General features: G+C 33.0%; 2 protein-coding genes across 3 annotated transcripts in view; one reads left to right on the top strand and one right to left on the bottom strand.

Moving 5' to 3' along the window:
• The first annotated feature begins 284 nt into the window (after window positions 1-284).
• Window positions 285-13,574, top strand: LOC111064319. Of its 2 annotated transcripts, none has more exons than XM_022352028.2 (8): window positions 285-563; window positions 1,449-1,630; window positions 2,670-2,877; window positions 3,971-4,131; window positions 6,460-6,705; window positions 10,153-10,272; window positions 11,942-12,084; window positions 13,114-13,574. In XM_022352028.2, the coding sequence occupies exons 1-8, from the start codon at window positions 449-451 to the stop codon at window positions 13,205-13,207; spliced, it is 1,269 nt and encodes a 422-aa protein (XP_022207720.1). In that variant the 5' UTR covers window positions 285-448; the 3' UTR covers window positions 13,208-13,574. The 2 variants fall into 2 exon arrangements, with proteins under 2 accessions (XP_022207720.1, XP_039289652.1); XM_039433718.1 differs by lacking the exon at window positions 6,460-6,705 and adding an exon at window positions 8,606-8,851 and having other exon boundaries at window positions 288-563.
• A 1,822-nt stretch (window positions 13,575-15,396) lies between these two features.
• Window positions 15,397-24,829, bottom strand: part of LOC111064326 (clusterin-associated protein 1) — a 37,358-nt gene continuing 27,925 nt past the window's right edge. Inside the window, exons 9-13 of the mRNA XM_039433717.1 lie at window positions 24,136-24,231; window positions 23,145-23,362; window positions 21,136-21,286; window positions 18,557-18,764; window positions 15,397-16,176 (exon numbers count right to left, since the gene is read on the bottom strand). Of these exons, the coding sequence (XP_039289651.1) occupies window positions 15,944-16,176; window positions 18,557-18,764; window positions 21,136-21,286; window positions 23,145-23,362; window positions 24,136-24,231 (906 nt within the window). The 3' untranslated portion in view covers window positions 15,397-15,943. The remainder of the gene's footprint in view (window positions 16,177-18,556; window positions 18,765-21,135; window positions 21,287-23,144; window positions 23,363-24,135; window positions 24,232-24,829) is intronic.

The following is a 24,829-nucleotide window of genomic DNA, read 5'->3' as shown; positions in this document are numbered from 1 at the left end:
CCTACAGCAATAAAAGAGGTCCTGTAAATACTTAAAAAAATATTGTAGAGGTTGAGAATTGTCAGGTTATCACTGTATTTTAATCACAGTTGCAATCAAAAACGGTCTCCCAGTTCAATTCAAGTGGTTGGAATATTTTGTGTGGCATTCTGACACAAAAATGATACAAGTAAATCCTAGGAAATAATAATATTTAAGAGTAAATGATATAAATATTTTAATATCTTGATATTATCTTAAGAGAATCAACCGTATCTATGCTGAGAATTCTTTACAAGCTGATTACTATATATTTTACTTCTAATCACCATGACTACATGAGACTGTTATCATTTTCATCACACACACATAGCAAGCTTGATAGACGAATTGTTTCACACAAAATATCAAGTAATATCGGTCAAAAGTTTAATCCAAATTTCTAATTACTTAGCAGTAACAAATCTGAATGGTTGCAAAAATGGACCCGAACTGCGATGTGGACGCCGAAGATGCCGAGTCCAAGTTTCGAAAAACTCTCCGCCAAATTATTACTTTGGCACCAAAAATCAAATGTCCTCATGGTAAGTTAATCATTCATAAAAACATAGAAGCCAGCAGGATTTCTCAATAAATATTTCTTACAAAAAGTAAGAAAATAAACTGATATTTAAATATTTTAATCAAGATAATAATATAATTATCTTGCAAGCAAGATAACAAAGCTGTATTTACAGGATTTCTAACATAATATTTCTTACAAAAAGTAAGAAAATAAACTGATATTTAAACATTTTAATCAAGATAATAATATAATTATCTTGCAAGCAAGATAACAGAGCTGTATTTTACACCAAAGTTATCAACTAAATGTTTATTTCTTCGTCCTTGTAGATTCTATTAGATTAAACATAACTAATCATACACACATGATTAGCATAATATGTTAATATGTGTTCATCAAGTTCCGTTCAATCATTGAGAAACAATAGCATAAGTGGATATCCCATGGTATAGGGCGTATATGTTGCAACTTTTACTGTTATCTGAAGCCAATTAATGTCGATTTTTACTGTTTTGTTGGGGTTAGAGTGTATGAACGGCACAGTATGAGAGACTACGAGCGTCACACAGCTTTACGGGAAAGAAGTACCTGGACTATCGGCTTGAGATAACAGTAAAAGTTGCAACATAAACGTCCTATACCATGGAATATATACTCACGCTATTGTTTTTCTATGGTTCAATCTAATAAAATCTATAAGGACGGAAAAATAAACATTTAGCTTTGGTGTAAACGCAGTTTAAGCCTCGTGTAATGTAAACAGTACCTTTTACCTTAAGGTACCTTATACCTTCATCCATTACTCACACTACTTGTAGGATTGATGGCGCCATGTCATGAATAAAATAAAATAACAAAAACACTAATTGATCAAGTTTAAATATATTTTTTCTGATTTTCGCAGAACAACAAATAATGCACGAATGGATAGACAGACTGATGCAGCCTCCCTGTTCGGAAGAGGATGTCGAGAGAAGGATGGAATATTCTCGCTACATGGTCTATCAGCTGAAGCGAGGAAAACTCCATACTCCTTTCTTGGAGTCACCCTGCCAGGGAGAGCTAAAGCCTTTAGATGAAATGCTGGTAATTTTCTTTCAAATTATTAAAAAAACCTAGTAAAAGAGTACCTAGCTTGAACATTCTCTAAAACCCGAATAATTTGTGTTTTTTCACTTTCCTTGCTGTATTACCATAGGTGATGAAAGTATTGCTTTCAAAAAAAATTAAGGTACCCTAATTTCAAGTTTTCTATACGTTTCAAGGGAACCTTGAGTCAGTTGAACAACCTATAATAAAAAATTGAGTCAGTTGAATCAGTTGAACAACCTATAATAAATTGAGTCAGTTGAATCAGTTGAACAACCTATAATAAATTGAGTCAGTTGAACAACCTATAACTTAATAAATTGAGTCAGTAATTGAATCAGTTGAACAACCTATAATAAATTGAGTCAGTTGAACCAGTTGAACAACCTATAATAAATTGAGTCAGTTGAACCAGTTGAACAACCTATAATAAATTGAGTCAGTTGAATCATTTGAACAACCTATAATAAATTTTAATTTTTCACTGTGAGTATTTCAATGGTATAACTAATGGAAAATGTCTGGAATATTTCATTAAATTGACTGAATTGTGAACATTTTTTTAAATATCTCAATAATAATTGGATATTTAAGGTTGAAATCGATCGCATTGGACTCAGAATTAAATGCTACATGTAATTTAAATTTAAAATGAGTTTCAAGTAAAAATTCGACTGAGTCACTGTCAATATTGTAGAACCGTTCCATAATTAAATAAAAACACACATACCGGTATGTTGACAAATTCTATAGAGTTTTATTTGGTACAGGACCAAACATGTTTGGTGACATTTCGTCAGCTTGAAATGTGACTTGTGTGGTCACAATACCATGGTCCTGTACCAAATAAAACTCTGTAGAATTTGACAACAAACCGGTATGTGTGTTTTTATTTAATCATGAATTTCAAGTAAAATTTGATCACATTAAGTATAATCTTTCTGTACTTTTTAGCTCTGTAATATTTTACTGAATCTCTGTAATACTTTATACGGTACTGAATTTTTTCTGTAATATTTTTGATTTTGGTTTTTAGGTGTCACCAGACCTATCAGCGGGCCTCACCGACGAGCCCTGTTGCCCCGAGCTATGCTGCCCGCCCGAAAAGGGCAAGAAGGGGGCAAAAAAGGGGCCAGCTGAAGGGGGCGAAGGGCAAGATAGGGCCTCCCAGCAGTCTGGGGGCAAACGGCTTTCACTGGCACAGCAGAGACGGAGAACGTCGTTGAGTGCCTCTGTCGCCAAAGGTACAGTGTCATTTTAAAAACTTTGAATAATGTTATATTATTGAAAATATATAAAAATATTATGTATTGTTTATTAGAGGCTATTAGAGGTATTAGAGGTGGCTATGGTTGTATACTATAATAAATATATTGAAAGTACCATAGTACCGTACTACAGTTACTATATTTAAAAGTCACTATTTTTATACAATAACTGTGTTCTGTGTACAACCTAATATCCACAAGAAGTACTGATCAGGTGCCGTAGTACTAGAAATTATAGTACAGCTACTTTTGAAGATGTTTCTTCAAAGACAACAAATAATACCTTCAAACCCATTTCCTAAGACACTTATTAAATAAAATGGACTATTAAACACATACATTTGATATAGATTTAATAGCCCAACACATTAGATCTAATAGTCTCAGAAACAAGTTCATTATCAGATTTAATAATATATTTTCTCCTCTGCCTTAAATAAAAAATAGTGGGCTGGTTGAAAATAGAAGCGAAATACGGTACATTTGAAATTGAATTAATTTTTTATTTTTAATAATTCACAGACTGAATAAAGGTAGATCTTTAGCAGTGTTGGCAAAACTCCAAATATTGAAAATTGAATAATGTGAAACTTGAATTGAAATATACATAGAATATGTATATGTAATTTTGTGAATTTTGTGTATATGTAATATGTAATTTTGTGAACAAAATTGGAAATAAATTTTGTGTTTCTGCTATGCTTACACAATCATATCAGAGAACCAATACTATCTATTCTTGCTGATACTGAAAATAAATGTTCATACAATAGAACTGTTTTAATGTTTGTGCTAAGTGAAATGTTCATACAATTGAACTTTATAAATGTGAATACAGTAGATGTTAAATTATAGAGAATTTCCTGTGCCCATGGTATATTTTTACATTTCTCTACAATTTAACATTCAGGTAACATTTTTCTCCACCTATTTTTTTTTCCTTATTTCTGATTCATCAAAATTCGTGGGAGGAACAGTTTTGGGTTTTTTCTGTCTGTCCTCACCCAATTATTTTAATGAATAATATTGTGTATATTTGAATAATGAATGAATGAATTGATTGAATCAGGAGCATCAGCCGACGATGGCTGTAAAGTGGACCCGATGGAGGAGAATCGCAAGCGAGTGATGGCCATCATGGATTGTCTCAACTTCGACGAACTCACTCTGGAGGCATTTGTCACTCAAATTTCGCCGCACACCCTCGATAAGGGAAAGACTCTCATGGAGGTAGGCTATATTATATGCACCATAATATAGCAATAATATAATATGCACCAATAATATAGCCTATGATATTAATAAATTGAAGACCACCCTCGATAAGGGAAAGACTCAAATGGAGATACCTATATAATATCATAGAGAAAAGATAGAAAATAGTTATTTGTGCAACTAGTGCGCAAAGTGACAGTTTGCTGCACCGAAAGAAACGTTTACGCCCGAGCCGTAGGCGAGGGCGGAATGGTTTCTTGAGTGCAGCAGAGGAACTTTGCGCACGTATTTCACATTAAATTTTTCTACAGTTACCATTGAATATGAAAAGTGGGTAATTATGGGTGAAATTGCCTGAAATCCATCAAATGTTTGTGTGTGTGTGATGCTGTTATTAATAAAAACCTTAATTTATTTGAAATTGAATAATGTATGTATGTTTGAATGAAGGGGCGGCTGTGTGCTGAATGTGGTGGCTGTCCTCGAACTCGGTGTCCTTGATATTATTATAACGTGCAGTGAGGTATACCACAGTCAATGGGCCATATGAATAAAGCTGAGCATTTGCTCATAATTCTAAAATATGGAGCATTTGCTTCATTTCCTATGAATAAACGTGAGCAAAACCTTTTGCTCATGCTCATCAAAAAAATAGTTTGAGCATTTGCTCAAAATTGTATGAATAAACTAGAGCATTTGCTCAACTTTTGAAGCAAATGCTTCAAAAAAGGTGAGTCTAGCTTATCACCTTTTATAGTAAAATGGCTCAACTAATTCGTATGATGAAGAGGAAACTATAACAGCTACGATCACAACCAATAGTTGAGAACTATAAAACTCTTTTTAGATTCAACCATGATATATAATTATATATCACCATTATTCCTACTGAAGAATAAATACAAAAGCTACCTGTTTTAAAGAGTCATCACAAAATAGGAAATAGGCATTTAAGAAGATGAGAGTGTAGACGATTATAAGAAGGCTATTGATATTATAAGAATATGCTGAAGATTATTATACAGATGACATTTTCTCACGATATTATTCAAAATTCTAAACTCAACTAACCTAAAACTCATAAATAGAAAACAGATCAGACGACGCAAACACAAGCGGTGCACCCTACTTTCATATTTAGCGCTTCCGTGAGCTATAAAAACAAAGTAAGGCTACAAAAGTGAATCAGCTGATGAAAAATCTTTAAAATACGTGAGCATTTGCTCCAGAGTTAAGGAGCATAAGGTAAGAGTATAAGGTAAAGTTTATTCATATCAAAATGAGCAAATGCTTTTTCTTCTACCTTTTGCTCATGAGCAAAACCTTATGCTCAATGCTTTTGCTCATGAGCATTTGCTCTTCTTTTATTCATATGGGCCATTGTTAACAACTTAATTTTGATTTTCCTGCACTGTTGGTCGAAAAAGTTGATTCAATAAATATTTTTTATTTTGCTTCGTCTTCCTTCTATGTTAATATTATTTCATGTGGGATTAGAAGCTGAAAGACAACAAACATTTTATCTCTTGTAGTGACTCTATGATAAATTTTCAGGAAAATATATATTGAAAAATATAGCATCGTGCTTTTGAATGAAACTCACATTACAAAATATAATAGTGATTGAAATTGTCAAAATAATTAGCAAAGCTGAAAAGTGTGTGTGTGTGTGTGTGTGTGTGTGTGTGTGTGTGTGGTGTGTGTGTGTGTGTGTGTGTGTCGTTAACAGGCATTTTGTACAGTCGAACGCTCACAAGTACCTACTAATTAATTCAGTGTTATCATTCAGTAATAATCATTAAGTAAACTCATAAATTAACTGAATAATTCCTATGTTTTATAGATATTTTGAATATTTAACATTTATAACAGTGGACCCTACAGTACTTGCTTGTTGAGGACTCGTTTGAAAACACTATAGTGAGGTCCACGTTATAATGGCAGTGGAGAAAGATAGGAGAACAATGTTGCCGATCCTCTGCCTTGTCAATATCTTCTATAGATGGTGGCTGATACAGGTTTATTGATGTAATATTAACTGTTCGTTCAAGATAATAAATTATATTTTATTAAGCAAGAAATTATATTTTTCAATAGTTTCATAATGAATTTTCATAATTAAGATGAAATATTTTGTTAATTATTAATTCTACATTGTTAAAAGAAGATCTGGCAACAGAGCTAAGCGAGAAAGAGATATCGCTATCCGCTTTGTTGAATGATAGACAATAAGGATAGCAATACCATTGCTAATCGAACACTACCATTATAACGTGAACCTCACTATAGCCCATGCATATCAATATTTGTTTTATTTCAATTCATTTTGTGTAAATTTGGTAGGTAGTAACCCAGGAGCAGATCGACTACAAGCATCAGATCGAGTGCATCTACAGGGCGAAGGAGGAGAAGATAAGCGCCGAACTGGCCCGGGAGCAGGCGGAGATTCCTCACAAATACGAGGTGGCCAGGCAGAAGATGCTGAGCCGAGCTATGGCTGGCTTGAACTACATCAAGTCGGTCTGTCCCTCGTTCCAGTACGAAAAGTGGCAGGCTAATGCTGACTATCTGCGTGATATGTTCAAAGTGGTTAGTATATAAAAAACTAACTAGTGTATAATTTGAACTAGTGTCTAAACTAACTAGTGTATAAAGGTGCGTACAGATATACGCGCCGCGAACATGAGAAATTCACTTTTAATCAGCTGACTATACCTGTATTTTTACAGAAACGGTAAGATACAGATATAAAAAGCTTGTCATCAGCTGATTAAAAGTGAATTGCTCATGTTCGCGGCGCGTAAATCTGTACGCACTTTTATCAACTCAGTGTATAAAAATTAACTAGCGGGTGTTGAAAGTTTCAGATTCTTAATAATGTATCCAAAAATATGATGTTATGAAACAGTTATGCGTACTAGACTGAAACTATTTTGTGTTTATTTGAATGACTAGCTTAGCTAAAGTGTTTGTGAAATTTATTGTAGTCCATGCTTTTTTATGTAGGAAGTGGTCAGTTAATTTTCAAAAAAGTGTTCGTGAAATTTGTAAGCCATGCTTTTTTATTTAGGGATTGGTCTGTTAATTTTCAAAAAAGTGTTTGTGAGATTTGTAAGCCATGCTTTTTTATGTAGGGAGTGGTCAGTTAATTTTCAAAAAAGTGTTTGTGAAATTTGTAAGCCATGCTTTTTTATTTAGGGATTGGTCAGTTAATTTTCAAAAAAGTGTTTGTGAAATTTGTAAGCCATGTTTTTTATGTAGGGAGTGATCAGTTAATTTTCAAAAAAATATTTGTGAAATTTATTGTTTTCTCATGGAGATAAAATTGATTATTCATAATCCATATAGAGTGGAGAGGATGGATTGAATGGGGTTGAAAGAAGCTATATACAAGCTGATCTAACCGGTAGGCTACTCACCTACAAACTGTAGAAAAAATAAATAATTTAAACACTTGAGTTTTGAAAATGGGGTAGTCTAGCTTACTAACAAAATAGGTGAAACAATTTTTAATTACTGTTATGCTCATTATAGGTATTCCTATAATTATGTATGTTATTGTTGACTATTTTGTTGAATATTAAATATGCATAAGCTATCTTTTCTTTATGATATTACTGAGGAAAATAAGGAGACATTATTTATTAAGAAAGAAATACATGTAATAGAATTAGGAGTAGACTGTTGCTTTATAATAATAGAATGGTTGATATGTATTTCATTTTAAGAATAAATTTTTATTATAGACTACTTTAATTCCAGTCAACTTATTCTTCTCATCTGTCACTCTCCTATAATATCTACTTGAGATTTCTCAAAAGTAAGTTCCAATATATCCGTTGGAGACAGGAGAGCACTATCATAAATAGATTTAAAGTAATATTCTACAGGATGAAGGCATCTCTCTACAAGTAAAGTCGTTTATGTGAGCTTTATATAGTGAGATGTTCTTACTCTGTTGTATATCCATACTTTTTCACTGTTAAAATTAAACTTGAATTTTAAAAAACTTTTGAAGTTTTGAAAACATTTTCACTTCAAAAGTTTTTTAAAATTCAAGTTTAGTGAGATGTTCTTACTTTATACTTGAATCCTTCAACGATAGCTGGGATGACCAGACAGACTGTGTCAAGGAAGACGGGGGGCACGTTCCCTCAGATTCTGGTGAGGCCATGTACATCGTTGGGGAATAAAGGCCGCTCCACCAGTCGCTCCTTTATCGTAAAAGTATTTTTTTCAGCATCCTTCTCAGACCTGGGGAGCTGATTAAACAATTTAAAAGCCGTTATGTGGAAGCTCCTTTGAGTCCCTGTCAGTCTGCTACGGAGTATATCCAAGTTCCCTGCACCTCGGGATTGGTGAACACTTCAACAGTCATGCCATTGTATGACATGAACATCTGCAAAATTTTGGTGTATTTTAAAGGTACATATTTTGATGAAAAAAATTTAAAATTTTGATGAAAATTTTCTAATTTTTCCTGTTGCAGGTAGTAACCCAGGAGCAGATAGACTACAAGCATCAGATCGAGTGCATCTACAGGGCGAAGGAGGAGAAGATAAGCGCCGAACTGGCCCGGGAGCAGGCGGAGATTCCTCACAAATACGAGGTGGCCAGGCAGAAGATGCTTAGCCGAGCTATGGCTGGCTTGAACTACATCAAGTCGGTCTGTCCCTCGTTTCAGTACGAAAAGTGGCAGGCTAATGCTGACTATCTGCGAGATATGTTCAAAGTGGTTAGTATATAAAATTAACTAGTGTATAATTTGAACTAGTGTCTAAATTAACTAGTGTTTAATCAACTCAGTGTATTAAAATTAACTAGCGGATGCTGAAAGTTTCAGATTCTTTATGTATAAAAAATATGATGTTATGAAACAGTTATGCGTGCTAGACTCAAACTATTTTGTATTTATTTGAATGAATAGCTCAGCTACACACAAGCCATGCTTTTTTATGTAGGGGACGAGTGGTCAGTTAATTTTCAAAAAATGTTTGCGAAATTTATATTGTTTACTCAAATAGAGCAGTGGGGAGAACAGATTGAATAAGGGTTGAAGGAACGTATACAAGCAAGCTTTGCCTTCGGTCTAATTATTCATCTACAAAAACTATAGAATATAGAACATTTAAACACTAAACGAATTGAATTAGGTAGCCTACTAGTAAATAAGGTAGAACGATTTTTAATTAGAATTCAATGTTCATTATAAATGGTCAATCCTAATCATAATTATAATGTTGTTTACTATATTATTGAATATATACCATGAAGAAAAGATAACATACGCTTTCTTTTTTATCTTATGCTTCATTTTCTCTATGATATTACTGAAACAAATAAAAAAGGCAGTAGGGATGAAATAAAAAGAATATATGTAAATAATAAAATATGCAGGAAATGCTCATGTAATATAAATATTAAGAAGTTTTTATGAAGAAAATACATGCAATAGAAATAAGAGTAGACTGCTGCTTTATAGCACTTATTTTGTCTGTGTTTATAGTAAAAGATGTTGTCCAATAACCATTTAATTTTGAGAATACTAAAGATTTGTATTATTATAGACTACTGTCATTTCATTTAACTTATTCTTCTCATCTGTCACTCTTCTATAATATCTACTTGAGCTTTTCAAATAAAAGTTGTGAATAAATTGAGAAAACCCAAAAAAGAACAACCATATTAAACAATAAGGATATACCATTATTTATTATCATGTAATCCTGTATATTAAATTGTAAGATTTCTATTCTTTACATGAAAACGTGATTATTCAATATCAAATAATACTAATAATTGATATTTTAATTGGAGGGTTATTAATGCCACATTTTTTTATCCTGCTCATGATAATTTAAAATGAGGTGCCTGCATCAATCTTATCAGGAACAAAATTAAACTTTGAATTTAAAAATGTATCTTAAACTAACAATAATTTATTGTGTTCAGTACCTATTACAAACACTATAATTTCATATAAGTTTTATTATAAAAATCTGAGACTTGAATTTGAAAATGTATCCTAATTTTCAGAAACAGCAAGAAGGCAATAGCAAGAAGTCTGGCTCGGGCGCAGCTGATAGCATGGCAGAGTGGGAAAGAAAGAACCTTCAAATGTTGCATGATGTCAATTATGAAGCTGAACGATTAGAGGTAAGTCTAATGTTATTTTATCAGAAAATTAGTAGATTTCTATAATGAACGATTAGAGGTAAACCTAATGTTATTTTATCAGAAAATTAGTAGATTATTATAATGATTTTTTCAAATTAGGCTCCACATATTATAGAATAGATTGCACCTATTCAGTTAGCAGAAATAATTTTGTAATTTTTAGGGTAGAATTAAGTTTTTTGAATAGGCATATTATAAAATAGACTGTATTCATTTGGCAGAAATGATTTTGAATTTTTTAGGGTGGAATCAAGTTTTTAAAATAGGTTTGACACATTGTAAAAATGGTCATTACTTCACAGTAACAAAATGTCCTATTTCACTGTTACCAAATCATGAATAATATTATTTAGCTTCCAAAAAATCAAACTCATCTCTCTTCTGCATCGTCCGTCTCATCATAAATAGTGTGTTTAATTTTCTGATATTTTTGGCTTCAGCCTGTGGTACTTTTCTACAAGTTGTGTAATTCTGAATGATGGAATTAATAAATAATTTATCCACGCACAAGCCTGAATCTCATGTGGGCATCACCTTCAGCAAAAGAAGTTTATGCTCAAAAATCCTATTATTCAATGGTAATAATATAATAATATTCGAGTGACCTGGCTGGCTCAGGTCTGGTGTCAGAGTAGGTCGCAATTGACCAATTTCAGGGCTTGTGACATAACCTAACGACTGCTTTTTAGGCATGTGGGACCGACGGCTTAACGTGTCCATCCGAAACACATTTTAATGGTAAAAGAACAACAGTTCAAATAATAACAACTTACCGGTATTTTATTTTTTCCACTATTTTAATCAAGGATTTGTCACCTGAAAAATGTTTTTTTTTTTTTTTTTTTTTTTAAGATTACGTCCTAAAGACTCCAGTCATGGAGTATAAGACAAGTCATGTTATTACATAATAATTCTAACACTAAGTAGTTCAACCTAGTTTAGGTTTGAAAGGAATTCTTGTACACTATAAAAAGCTCTATCAACTAAATATTTTTTAATTTTTTTTTTGAAAATCTTCAAATCATCATTACTTTTCAATGTATCCTGTGTGTATCCCCAATGTATATGTATCCTGTGAGGTTTTGTTAACTATATCCATATTTGTAATGTCCCAAGCACTGTTCTATTAAACTCTACTACTTGTAAAGTTCTATGTTAAAGTTCTAATTAAGAATTGAATAAAAACACACATATGTTGTCAAATTCTACACAGTTTTATTCGGTACAATTTGACAACATATGTGTGTTTTTATTCAATTAGGAACGGTTCTACAATATTGACAATGATTCAGTCGAATTTTCCAATTAAGAAATTTGTAACAGTGATCAACATACTAGTATTTATGACTATTTCAAGACCTATATAGTGAGATTCCACTTATTTTTTAACGTGAATCTCAATAGAGTACCTACCAGGTATTGATTTATGTTTTCAACAGATACAGTACACTTGAAAATATATCTTCCATAATAATCTGATTCTCTAGTTAGAAAATTGTGACTTGTTGATAATAAAATTGGTGCATTAATCAATAGAATTAGACAAAATTAAAAATATGTTCTTATAGTTTATTATTGTATTTTACTTTAGTTTAAGGCTGTAATCCTTTGAATTTTATTAATTTATACATGTTTTTTGGTGAATTAGGAAGCAAATGCTGACAAAGAGAAACAAATTCAAGAGCTGGTGGCGCAGCAAACTGCCCTTGAACAGGACTTCAGCTGCAAAAAGGCTCAACTCGCCAAGAAAGTGCAGGATCTCGAGTCTGAGAAATTCGGATACTGTATTGCGTAAGTTGAAGTTTCATATTTTTCAAAAACGTCATGAATATTATAGAATAGTGTACAAGGTTCTTTAACGACGAATTGGTAAATGGTCATGAGGCTGATGGGCAACTTTATCCTAACTTTAGCAAGAGTAATATTAAATTACAAAGAGTTTTTAAGTAAATAATTCAATTTCAAATAGATTTATTTGGAAAACGATCTTAGTATTTTCATAAATTGTTCAAGATATGATTGGAAAGAAAATGCAGGAGACAAGGATGAGGTGGTTTGGGCATGTGCAGCGACGGGAGGAGGATTATGTTGGACGAAGAGTGCAGGATTTGGTTTTGGATGGTGTGAGAGGACGAGGTAGACCTAGGATGAGGTGGGGAGATAGAATAGCGGCTGACTTGCGGGAGAGTGGTAGGAGGAGAGAGCAAGCATTGGATAGGGCTTTGTGAAGGAATGCCGACCCCATTTAGATGGGATAAGGCACAGCCAAAGAAGAAGAAGAAGAAGAAGTTCAAGATATGATTTGAGTAGCCTACTGTATATAATTGTTTCATCATAATTATAAAATTCCTCATCATATTGTAAAGAACTAATAAGTACACCCTTTAAATTGTGTTCTTTGGCATTGTCTTATTGAAATGCATATTATATTATTATAAAATGTATCAATATTTTACCATCAATCTACCTTTGTCGGTCAATTTAATAATGTTTTAATGGGAATTAAAATTATGATCACATTATCTTGAAATTGATATTATAGCATCTCGTTCAAAAACTAGATAAAATAAAATGATATTAATTCAACCCAATATTCTTCCATTATTTCCATTATCAGTTCAGTAATAAATTGTTCATTGAATTAGAGTAGTCACTATTTATAATTTTTTCAAAAACTTGATAAAATAATATTAATTTAACCCATTATTCTTCCATCCTTCACTATTAGATCAATAAATACTACCTGAACGGTAAATACGGTCATTTTTCATTGTATTATATTATTAGACACTATTATTTAACGATTTTTTGTTTGAACAGGAATGACGAACGTGACCGTATGATAGAGCATCTACTGAGAACCCTGCAAACTCTTAATGCAACCAAGGCTGAGATGGACGACGATCCATGCTAATTTCCAAAGAAATCGAAATAATTAGAAAAAAATACTCAAAAATTTATTGTACTGATATTCAAGAATTTTCTACACTAATTCATCACATAACTCTTTGGTTTTCAAATTTTCAAAATTATATCAGATTCATTATCAAACAGAGTTTCATTAAAAAAATTCTGGTGTGGAGATACTTTGTTGACAACTAACTTTCTTTTTAGTTTTGGTGCTGTTTTTATTTGAAATTCTGGAATGGACAGCTCAAAATCTACAGTGGGTGTGTTTATTCAAAATGTATATGCAATGTGAGACAATAAATACAGCTTTGTATTTTTGTATGATATTTGTAAACATGAAATAAAAGGTACATATTGGTGCACTTTCTTTATTCAATGTTTTATTGTATATTATCTCTCTATACTATAACATTTGGAGGTGAATTTATAATACCTGAAATATCATTATATAGATTTGACATGGTGAGTCTAGAATAAAGAAAATCTATACAAAATAATAAGGCTGGGTGTACAACTGTTAGTCAAGTCAAGACTAGTCACGTTTAGTCACAATACTTCACATAGTTGCTTATGAAGACATGTCTAATTGCAATGACTAATCAGTGTGAGTTGTGTTACAAGCATGTGATGTATTGAGACGTTTTTTTCACAAAAAATTGATGAAAACCATGGACTAACCATCGTGAAGAAGAAGAAGAAGAAGAATTTTTCACAAAAAATTGATGAAATACATGGACTAACCATCGTGAACCACACTGAGACGAAAATTATCTCAGATTTGGCTTAAATTTGCACCATGGATAAAGCTTGACCTGAGAGATGTCAGTGCCAAATTTGGCACCCCCATCTATACTATACAGAGTGACGAGTTATGAAGCTGCAAACATAAAATTTTAAAATAGTCATATCTCCTGAACGGTAAGGAGTTTTGTAAATATGATTCCAGATTTGTGTTTCTCGCATCATAAACCACGGAGTTTGAGTGGATTTCATTTTTACAAAAAATTGATGAAATACATGGACTAACCATCTTGAACCACACTGAGACGAAAATTATCTCAGATTTGGCTTAAATTTGCACCATATATGAAGCTTGACCTGAGAGATGTCAGTGCCAAATTTGGCACCCCCAGCTACTATATAGGATGAGTTATGGAGCTGCAAACATAAAATTTTCAAATTTTCAAATGGTCATATCTCCTGAACGGTAAGTAATTTAGCAAATATGATTCCAGATTCCTGTTTCCCGCATCAAAAACCATAAGATCACAGACTTTGAGCTATTTTTATTATTCACAAAAAATTGATGAAATCCATGGACTAACTAACCATCGTGAAAAACACAAACAAATTGTATCTAAGATTTGGCTTGAATTTGCACCATATATGAAGCTTGACCTGAGAGATGTCAGGGCCAAATTTGGCACCCCAAGCTGCTATACAGGATGAGTTATGGAGCTGCAAACATAAAATTTTCAAATTTTCAAATGGTCATATGTCTTGAACGGTAAGTAATTCAGCAAATATGATTCCAGATTCGTGTTTCTCGCATCAAAGACCATAAGATCACGAACTTTGAGCGATTTTTATTTTTCACAAAAAATTGATGAAATCCATGGACCATCGTGAAGAAGAAGAAGAAGAAGAAGAAGAAGAAGAAAAATGAAGGAGAAGAAACTTAACTTGTCTTGCCTTGATTAACCGGTGTACGCTCAGCCTAAGAACCTTTTATTACATTTATTGAAAGTCTTAATGCTGAACACACTAGTAGTTCTGTGAACAGTAGACCTCACGCAGTATTCTCATCCACAAGTACCTGATTGAAACTATAGACCTTATGGAAATACAGCAATAGACTGGCTTCTCCACACATCTGTGTAATCACTTGTCAGCTGATTTATGATGAATAATTCTATATTCTGATTTTTACTCTAATATTGGCGTATGAAGGAGGCTCCTTTTTCCTCTTATATTATCCTTAAAATGCAAAATTTCCAAAAACCTTGTATATACGTCGACGCGCAATTAAAAAAGGAACATACCTGTCAAATTTCATGAAAATCTATTACTGCGTTTCGCCGTAAATGCGCAACATATAAAAATATAAACATTAAATATTTTAAACATTTAACATTCAAACATTTGAACATTCAAACATGAAATGCCAAACCGTCGACTTGAATCTTAGACCTCACTTCGCTCGGTCAATGAATTATATTTCTCCTTGATATAGTTATATATCAATTTAGGTAGCCATTGAATATAGAGGTATGCTGTATTGCCATTGAAGAAATATAATATGATAAATATAATGAACTACCAGAATACTTATTCTCAATTATGAAAATTTGCTCTCCAATCACGAAAACATCATATTTTCCTTGTGAATATAATTATATTTCAAAAATAATTGATCATTATTAACAAGTTGAAAGAGTCAATACTATAAAATATACCGGAATGACTTGAATCACAGCTACCTACTACAGAGTGCGGTGGAAATAGAAAACTGGCAACTCGGCCGTCCTTTAATTCCCACCAACTTTATAACGTGAACCTAACTATAATTGTTCCAGTGCTTCAGAAATCATTATCCCCAAAAATCTCTTCACAGAAACCCACTCTCTCCTTTGTGGGTTGTGTGGCAGAGAGGACCCAGAGTCCCAACTCCGCCCTTAATAAAGGCAATTACAAGGTGAGGCATAACAACGAATTTCCAATTTCTAGGAATTTCTTATTCCTAAAAATCGTCATCACTGTGATCGGGCGGCAGATTAGCATTGGACGCGTTTCCGGCCATGAGCAGACCGTCTTCATCGGAGAATGGCTGACTCAGCTCGTCGTCATCATCATCGTCCAATAGCAGGTCGGAATCAGAGTCCAAACTCTGGCTGTCTTCGTCTGCCGCTGTCATGGCGCCGTAGACACGCCTCCTCACGCTACGCCCTGTCATGGGACGACCCAAGTTGTTATCTACGACAAAAAAATACAAAAATCATTATTTTGTTATCTGATACGAGTATACCCCTAGTCTGAGGTTAGAAATTAGTTGTTATAATGAATATTTCAAATCAATCATGATTCCATTATATACATATATATATATAGTGAGGTACACGTTATAATGACAGTGGACAAAGATAGAAGAATAGCGATGCCGATTCTCTGCATTAATTAATCATATTTCTACACTGTCAAAAACATAATTGGGACCGTTGTGGACCTACAAAAGGATAGTACCACCGGCTTTGTCGAATGATAGACAAGGATAGGAAAACCAAAGTTGATCAAATACTGTCATTATAACGTGGACCTCACTATAGTGAGGTCCACGTTATAATGGCAGTGTTTGATTAGCAATGGTACTGCTATCCTTGTCTATCATTCAACAAAGCGGATACAGTAGCGCTATCTCTTTCTCGCTTTGCTCTGTTGCCAGATTGTCTTCCAACAATGTAGAATTAATAATCAATTAACAAAATATTTGATCTAACTTATGAAAATTCATTATGAAATTATTGAAAAATATACGTTATAATGGCAGTGTTTGATTAGCAATGGTACTGCTATCCTTGTCTATCATTCGAGAAAGCGGATAGCTCTATCTCTTTCTCGCTATGCTCTGTTGCCAGATTGTCTTCCAACAATGTAGAATTAATAATATTAATAAAATATTTCATCTTAATTATGAAATTATTGCAAAACATTTCTTGCTTAATGAAATATAATTGATTATTTTAAAAGAGAATGAACAGTTAATATTACATGAATAAAGCTGTACCAGCTACCGTCTATAGAAGGCATTGACAAGACAGAGGATCGGCATCGTTTTTCTCATATCTTTCTCCTCTGCCATTATAACGTGGATCTCACTATATAGGAACTCTAGTGTGGAATGCATTAGCGTTTTCACTAACCAGTTGAACAGTTCTATTTTAAATTACAGTCTCATTTATTTGAGGTAACTTATTGTACAGTTTCAGTCCAATTCGTTTTCATCCACGGCGGCAAAATACACCCAAAATTTATCAACTTTGTTGTCTGATACACTCTGTGGCTGGGATTAGTCCAAACTACAGTTACTATAGGTATAGAAATAAATAAAATATTTATTGTTATTAAGCGACACAGACATTAGACAAAGTCAGAATATTAATACCGTACTAGATTCACAGTCATGATTATAATATACATAGAACAATATTACAAGTGAATTATAATTCGATATTTAGAAAATCTTGTATGAGAAGTTAGTGTTTTCACTAACCAATTGAAAAGTTTATTTTAAATTGATCTGCAGTATCATTTATTAAACTTTGAGGTAACTTATTCTACAGTTATAGTCCAATAATATTATAGCTATTTATTGACTTGGGCCCGTATGCAGATACTCGATTTAAACGGAGAAATGTCAGCTGTTCGTTTAAACCCCGTATGAAACACATTATTATGAATGCAACCATCTACAAGTAAACGTGGTTTAGCGTTAAACGTAGTGCTAGCATATGGCCCTTAGACAGTCTCTGGAATGGTATTCCAGAATATAGGAATTCAGCCTATTCCTATATATTGCTGTGTAACTCACTGGTAGCAGCCGTATAACGTGGACCTCACAATATAGACACTGCTTTAGAAGCATTAAAAATGCAGTTTGACAGTTTGAAATATACAAATATACCAAACAATATTCTAAATGACCAAATCAACTTTTCCTCCCACACTCTGTTTGACAAACTCATTTAAATCCTCCTCAATTAACCGCCAAAACTCCCCTCCACCACCACTCTGACCAAATTTCACCCTCATAACCTTAAATACTTCAGTCTCTGTTTGGCTTGAAAATATGCAATACCAGCACGAAACGGACGTCGCCACATCGAAAAATGTGAGTGTTTTTTCACTTAAAAGTTTTATTAAATACGGTAGTAATAATAATGGTGAAAACAAGATGGATAACCAACAACGCATTAAAAATAAATAAAACTTGTAGTAAATCGAATAGCTACCGAGGGTAGAAGTCTGGTACTTCTAGTACTAATAAATAGAACTCAGTACTAATGCAACTGGTACTAATAGAACTCAATGGTAGAAGTCTGTATAACGTGGACCCCATCACTATAGGGACCACTTTAGAAGCTTTAAAAATAAATCAAACTTATAATAAATCGAATTGAAAATAGATCCAATCTTATAAGAAAATTAATAAATCGAATTGAAAATAGATCAAACTTACAATAGAATTAATAAATTGAATAGCTATCCAACTAACTGGTATAAGTCCGTATAACGTGGACCCCATCACTGTTTTAGAAACATTTAAAATCAATTAAATTTATAATAAATCCCAACTCACTTGTAGCAGTCCTTATCCGCTCGACAACTGGCTTGTCCTGTCCAGCTACTTGCCTGCCAGTTGGCATGGTGCCAGTTAACTTGCCCGTTCCACTGTCTCCAGGTGGCAGTTGGTCTCCATCCATTGTCATCAGATCGACGCCGTTCTCTTCCAAGAGTCGCAGAGCCTCTTCTTCTCGCATCTGGTCTAGCAAGCGTTTAGTGGCCGCCTATACAAAAATTATTGAAATTTCATGAAAATTCTATAGAAAAAATTCAATCAAAGGTGAATATTGGAGGCTGATAGTGAAATATTCCATTCTTATGAAAATTTGATGGAAAAATCATTCAATTCAAGATAAGTGCTGGGGGCTGAGATAGTGAAATATTACATTTTTACTTTCCTTGCCCTATTACCATAGGTAAGGAAAGTATTGCTTTCCGAAAAAAATTAAGGTACCCGAATTTCTAAATTACTAAAGTTTCAAGGTCCCTTGAGTCCAAAAAAATGGTTTTTGGGTATTGGTCTGTATGTGTGTGTGTGTGTGTGTGTGTGTGTGTGTGTGTGGTGTGTGTGTGTGTGTGTGTGTGTGTGTGTGTTGTGTGTGTGTGTGTGTGTGTGTGTGTGTGTGTGGTGTGTGTGTGTGTGTGTGTGTGTGTGTGTGTGTGTGTGTGTGTGTGTGTGTGTATGAGTGTATGTGCGTCTGTGTACACGATATCTCATCACCCAATTAACGGAATGACTTGAAATTTGGAACTTAAGGTCCTTCCCCTATAAGGATCCGACACGAACAATTTCGAACAAATCCAATTCAAGATGGCGGCTAAAATCGCGAAAATGTTGTCAAGAACAGGGTTTTTCGTGATTTTCTCGAAAACGGCTCCAACGATTTTGATCAAATTGATACCTTAAATAGTCATTGATAAGCTCTATCAACTGCCACAAGTCTCATATCTGTAAAAATTTCAGGAGCTCAGCCACATGAATGCAAAGTGTGATTTTAGATTCCCGATTATCAGGCTTCATATAGAATTTAAACAAAAAATTTTAAGTGGAAAAGATTGAGCATAAAAATCTCTACAATTAATGTTCAGTGACATTTTCACCTAAAATTGGAAATAAGCTCGAAATTCGAGTGAATGTGTTTATCCAATAAAGCAAACTGTTGGCAACTGTTGATTCTATTAAATCATTCACTATGAAGAGACAGCAGACTACGTGTGTCTCCAGCGTTATTGTCCTGTCACCAGCTGGCAGATCTTTGAATAGTAGACTTGGAATGCGCGTGTACACTTGCGTCAGGTGATAAATTTTTATAACGGCAAGGAAAGTTGTGTGAGTGCGCCACACCAGATTTTTATAAATATTCGATAAACAGCCCATTTAATTCAAGATAAATACTTCATATTGAATGAAAACGAATTGAAGATTAGTCACATATCATGTGATTTTAGTAGAGTTGATTTCATGTTCTTCAAAATCTCTCATTAGAATTGATACAATATTTTACAGTGTTTGTATTTTTGACAGTCCCTATCATAATATTATGTTATAAATATAATAATTTTCAAGTACCTAAGTTAGTTCTTATTGATGCTTACTCGTCAGTTTATTTTTTTTTTTTTGTTCTAATAATTCTTCCAATTCTTTATTTATTGATTCATACAATAATAAAGTACATCATCAAAATGCTATTCCTCTCCCAAATTTAGATACGGTTACACATAGTCCGAAATAGGTTAAGTCTTGTTGTTGTTCACTTCACAAAATTTTTAGTCTTCAATTATTTTCACAAATTAATAGATTTTTAAATTTAGATGCTTCAAGAACAAACATAGAAGAAATATTCCACATTATTTCCACTAAAGTGAGAAATATTCACATATTAAAGAAATAATTTTGCAGAATCAGAAATATTTCATATTATTATCACTAAAATAGGAAATATTCTCACATATATTAAAGAAATAATTTTGCAGGACCAAAAACCAAACTTAATTTCAAACTTATTTTGTAGACTAAGGCTCAACTCACACTAACGCGACTCAGGTCGAGAAGAGACTCGACTTTAGTCGAGAAGAGACTCGACTCTAGTGGAGAGCATGTGTTTCCAAATGGTGACACTCAGACCAGTCGATTCTAGTCTCCACGACTGTCACCATTTGAAAACACATGCTTTCGACTAGAGTTGAGTCTCTTCTCGACCTGAGTCGCGTAAGTGTGGATTGAGCCAAAGTTTACAAAAAAGTTGAAAGAATTCTTTCATTAATCCTCAAAACCTTGATAAAAGCTTACTATAAAGCTTCCATGGAATCGCTCTATCTATCTCTTAATCTATATGACAAGAGTTGACTTACTCTCGACTAGAGTGTGTTACTGTCGACTAGAGTTGAGTCTCTTCTCGACCTGAGTCGCGTAAGTGTGGATTGAGCCAAAGTTAACAAAAAAGTTAAAAGTATTCTTTAATTAATCCTCAAAACCTTGATAAAAGCTTACTATAAAACTTCTATGGAATCTCTCTATCTATCTCTTAATATATATGACAAGTGATTGACTTATTCATTCTATTTTTTCTCAATTTATATTTTTATTTTAAATACCTGTTTCTGTTGAATGCGTTCTTGTTCTATGCGATCTAGCTCCTCTACCTGTTGTTCTAGGAAGGCGACACATCGGAATCTAGCCATATAGTCCTGGTAAAGCTGTCTCAGCTCTATTTCAAGACGCTCAAACTCCTCCATAAAAGGTGGCCTGTTAACCACAACTTGAATGTTTATCAATTCATAGAAATTAAGATGCATGTAATGTCTATATACGTATAAATAATGATGTTTATATTATTGAAGATTATGAGAATACAATGAAATTAGAACAGTATGTAGGCTTACCCTTTTTTCAATCACAACTTGGATGTGAATATATTGAAAATAGGATACCTATAATGGTTATACAGTATAATATATAGGATGTCTATATAGGTACCTATATGATGTCTATATCATTGAAGAAGATTATAAAAATAGAATGAACATAGTACCCTTTTATGGAAAAACACTTCATACTTCTTTCAAAACCAATAGGGTAATCTTCTTTAAATGATTTAAATTATTCAAAAATTAATTAAAAACACCACGATATACAAACTATATTCAAACTAAAAAATATACTGCACTACGGTACCGTACTGTATTATCTGGAACATTATTGCATCTCCAGGACCTGAAGATGGAATAATCTCTAAAATATATACGGTAGTGAAAAATGATAATAATAATTGTTTAGGGCTATATATGGCTTTACTGATCTACGGTTTGATATTATTTTTAAAGGTGATTGTTTCTTGATCCATTCCGAGCTGCTATGTATTAACACACTTTTTTATGTATTTAAACACGACATGCAGTCAATTATTAAGTAAATAATTGAAAACTTCTACTTACTGCATGACTGAAGTACTTTCGATCGTCTAGCGATCATTTTCAACAGTGTTTTTTTTTATAATTATTATTTACTTAATAATTGACTGAATGTCGTGTTTAAATACACAAAAAGACTATTTTAAACATAGAAATATTAAGAAAAGAAGGTATTAATAAGAAAGTATGCCTAATGAGTACCTACATAGATGCATAGAAATAGAAATATATTATGGTGCCTTTAATTTTAGACCTTATAGATTACAAGTGTTGTGGGTGGAGTTTAGGCAATCAGAGCCCACTCTTTCGATTACCCACTAGAAGGTAAATAGGAGAAAATATAAAAATATAACAAAAAGATTAAATACCGTAATAAATCTGTAATTGATTAATTTGAGGATATAATGAAGATTAAATAATAACCTGGACCTAGATAATATGTCGAGTGGAGAGTATTATTTGCAATTCCTAGTGCATACTTTTACTGAATATTCAAATTCAAAATTTATTTATTTAAATTCACAATATTGGGCTACAATCACAAGCAATAAGATAACAAAAATTTACAGCTCAGTAAGATGGAAAATTGATTAAATGAATACAGGTATTGAATGAAGAAGACTAAGAAATTGTCAAAAAACCACTGATTTATTGATAATTAGAAAGACCGGTTTCGGTTATTACACCATTGTCAATCTCTGATAAACTGAGAAAAAAAAGGGAATACAGGTATGTTTTATCAGGGAAAAAATGTGAATTAAGAATAAACAATAATATTACTTGCTAAATGAAGAAGGAACAATATTAAGCAAATAGAAATAATGCTTTTAAATGAGCATGTTTAAATATGAATGAATACCGTAAAGCATCGCAGTACCTCTACCACATGATCCTATACTGAATTGAAATACATTAACAAACTGAGAAACTGATGGAAATAAATTGTAAGTTACATTATTTGTTCAAATGCTTATTAATAAAAAATTATTATAAAAATATAATCCCAACTAAATGCTGTAAATCACCCCGAAGACTTCTGCTACTGCAAATATTGACAACAGGGTAAACAGCTAGATGGAAATTCGATGAGCTGTTTACCCTGTTGTCAATATTTGCAGTAGTTTCGGGGTGATTTACAGCATTTAATTGGGATTTTCGTTTTATAATAAGTATGGAAAATAAGCTCTGCCAACCTGACTTTCTTGAGAGTCTGCAACCGTTTCTGATTGCGTTCTAGCTCAGCATGTCTCTTTTCAATTTTGGCGTCCAGACTGGCTTCTGTGCCGGCTATGTTCTCAATCAGCGCTCTTGTGTTGGTCACACTGTCTTGTGCGGCCACTATTGCCTCTCTTAGCCCTTTTTCAATGCTGCCAACCTCCAATTGGTTGGCCACACAGGCGTTGCGAGTTTCCTAGAATAAAAACAGTAGATAGTTGAGTTGAAAAATGTCTATATGTATCGTTCTACTAGTGGTTTCCAAACAGATAATTATGAGTTGGAAAGAGTTACTCTATTATTTTACAAGTGTTTTTCCATTATTTCCCTGCAAAAAACAGCTTAGAGCATCGTTCCATATTACATGGATAAACACAAGTTGACCACACTGCCTTGTGATTATATATAGTGCTATTACAGAGAAAATATAGCAGAAGTATAGATACGGTATTTCATGCTAAAGGTTCCAAATTTCAAGCCGATGACTGTCGACTACTGTCTATTATTACTGTTTTGGCCGGGTGAGAATGTAAGAACGACGGCACAGTATTAGAGACTACCAGTGTCAAATAGCTTCATGGAAAAGAACTACTAGGACTATTGACTTGAGTCAAAACAGTGAAATTTGGAACATAAATGCCCTATTAATACCATGTGATATCTTCTCATGCTATATTTTTTCCATGGTATCACAACAGTCAGACATGAATATTTTGGCTGCAAATACTGACTTAAATATGAGAAAAATAGCGTATGATAGATATTTTAAATCTGTTATTCTGTAAGAAATTTATTACCTTATGAGTTAATAACAGTAAATATATTTCTATCTCCATCTTCTCATGCTATATTATTTTTATCTATGGTGCTATTAAATCAGGTATGACGTTATAAAATGATAATGCACATAATCTCATCAGTTCTAAAAATAAGCAAAGCAAACAGTATGAAGATCAAGTAATTGCTCACCCTTAATTGAACTTCTTTGCCGAGCAGTTCATACAAAACAGCTCCTTTGCCAGTAATATGGGAGGCTAGTTCTCGTGTTAGTTTCAAATCTTGAATCTGAAATGAATAATTCATTGACTTAAATATGACAACCAATTAGATGGCGAACCTGCCGAAAGATATCGTTGTCACAGTGAGTAATTAATTCATTTATGTAAAATATCTGACTGCTAGTCGTTTTTTCTAATAGCAAAAAGTGATTTAATAATAAGCAGTTCGTGATGGAAAACAACATTGAAGAATAATTCATTGTAGAAATATAGAAATAATTTCCAAAGAAGACACAAATATATTTCAAAGATGAATGCTCTGGATTGAATAGAAATCAATTATGCAGTACCCTATACATGTCTATTGTCTATTCAAAGCTTGCAATATTATAATAACAGGGATTTTGGTCCCACGATATGTGTCAACTTTTCATCTAGCTTCAATTATATTACTATAGAATCAAGAAGTCTAATCCTACAGTGTCAAATAGATATTTTGTGTTGTTATACAGGTGATATTGTGGTAAATATCCCACAGCATTCCTGACTGGCGATTGGGAGGTACCGGGTTCGATTCCCGGGCTGGCAACTAATTTTTGGATAGTAGTTCTCATCGAATTTCCATCTAGCTGTTAACCCTGTTGTCAATGTCTGCAGTAGCAGAA

Source organism: Nilaparvata lugens, chromosome 8, assembly GCF_014356525.2.
Source record: "Nilaparvata lugens isolate BPH chromosome 8, ASM1435652v1, whole genome shotgun sequence".
Taxonomy (NCBI): Eukaryota; Metazoa; Arthropoda; class Insecta; order Hemiptera; family Delphacidae; genus Nilaparvata; species Nilaparvata lugens.
Note: the sequence above shows the minus strand (reverse complement) of the source record. Positions and strands in the feature narration are given on the sequence as shown.

Excerpts from the sequence above, each read along its gene's own strand:
- LOC111064319 (XM_022352028.2), top strand. The coding sequence starts at position 449 with ATGGTTGCAAAAATGGACCCGAACTGCGATGTGGACGCCGAAGATGCC. Across the intron at positions 4,132-6,459 it reads AGGGAAAGACTCTCATGGAG|GTAGTAACCCAGGAGCAGAT; the intron begins GTAGGCTATATT and ends TAAATTTGGTAG. Across the intron at positions 12,085-13,113 it reads AAATTCGGATACTGTATTGC|GAATGACGAACGTGACCGTA; the intron begins GTAAGTTGAAGT and ends TTGTTTGAACAG.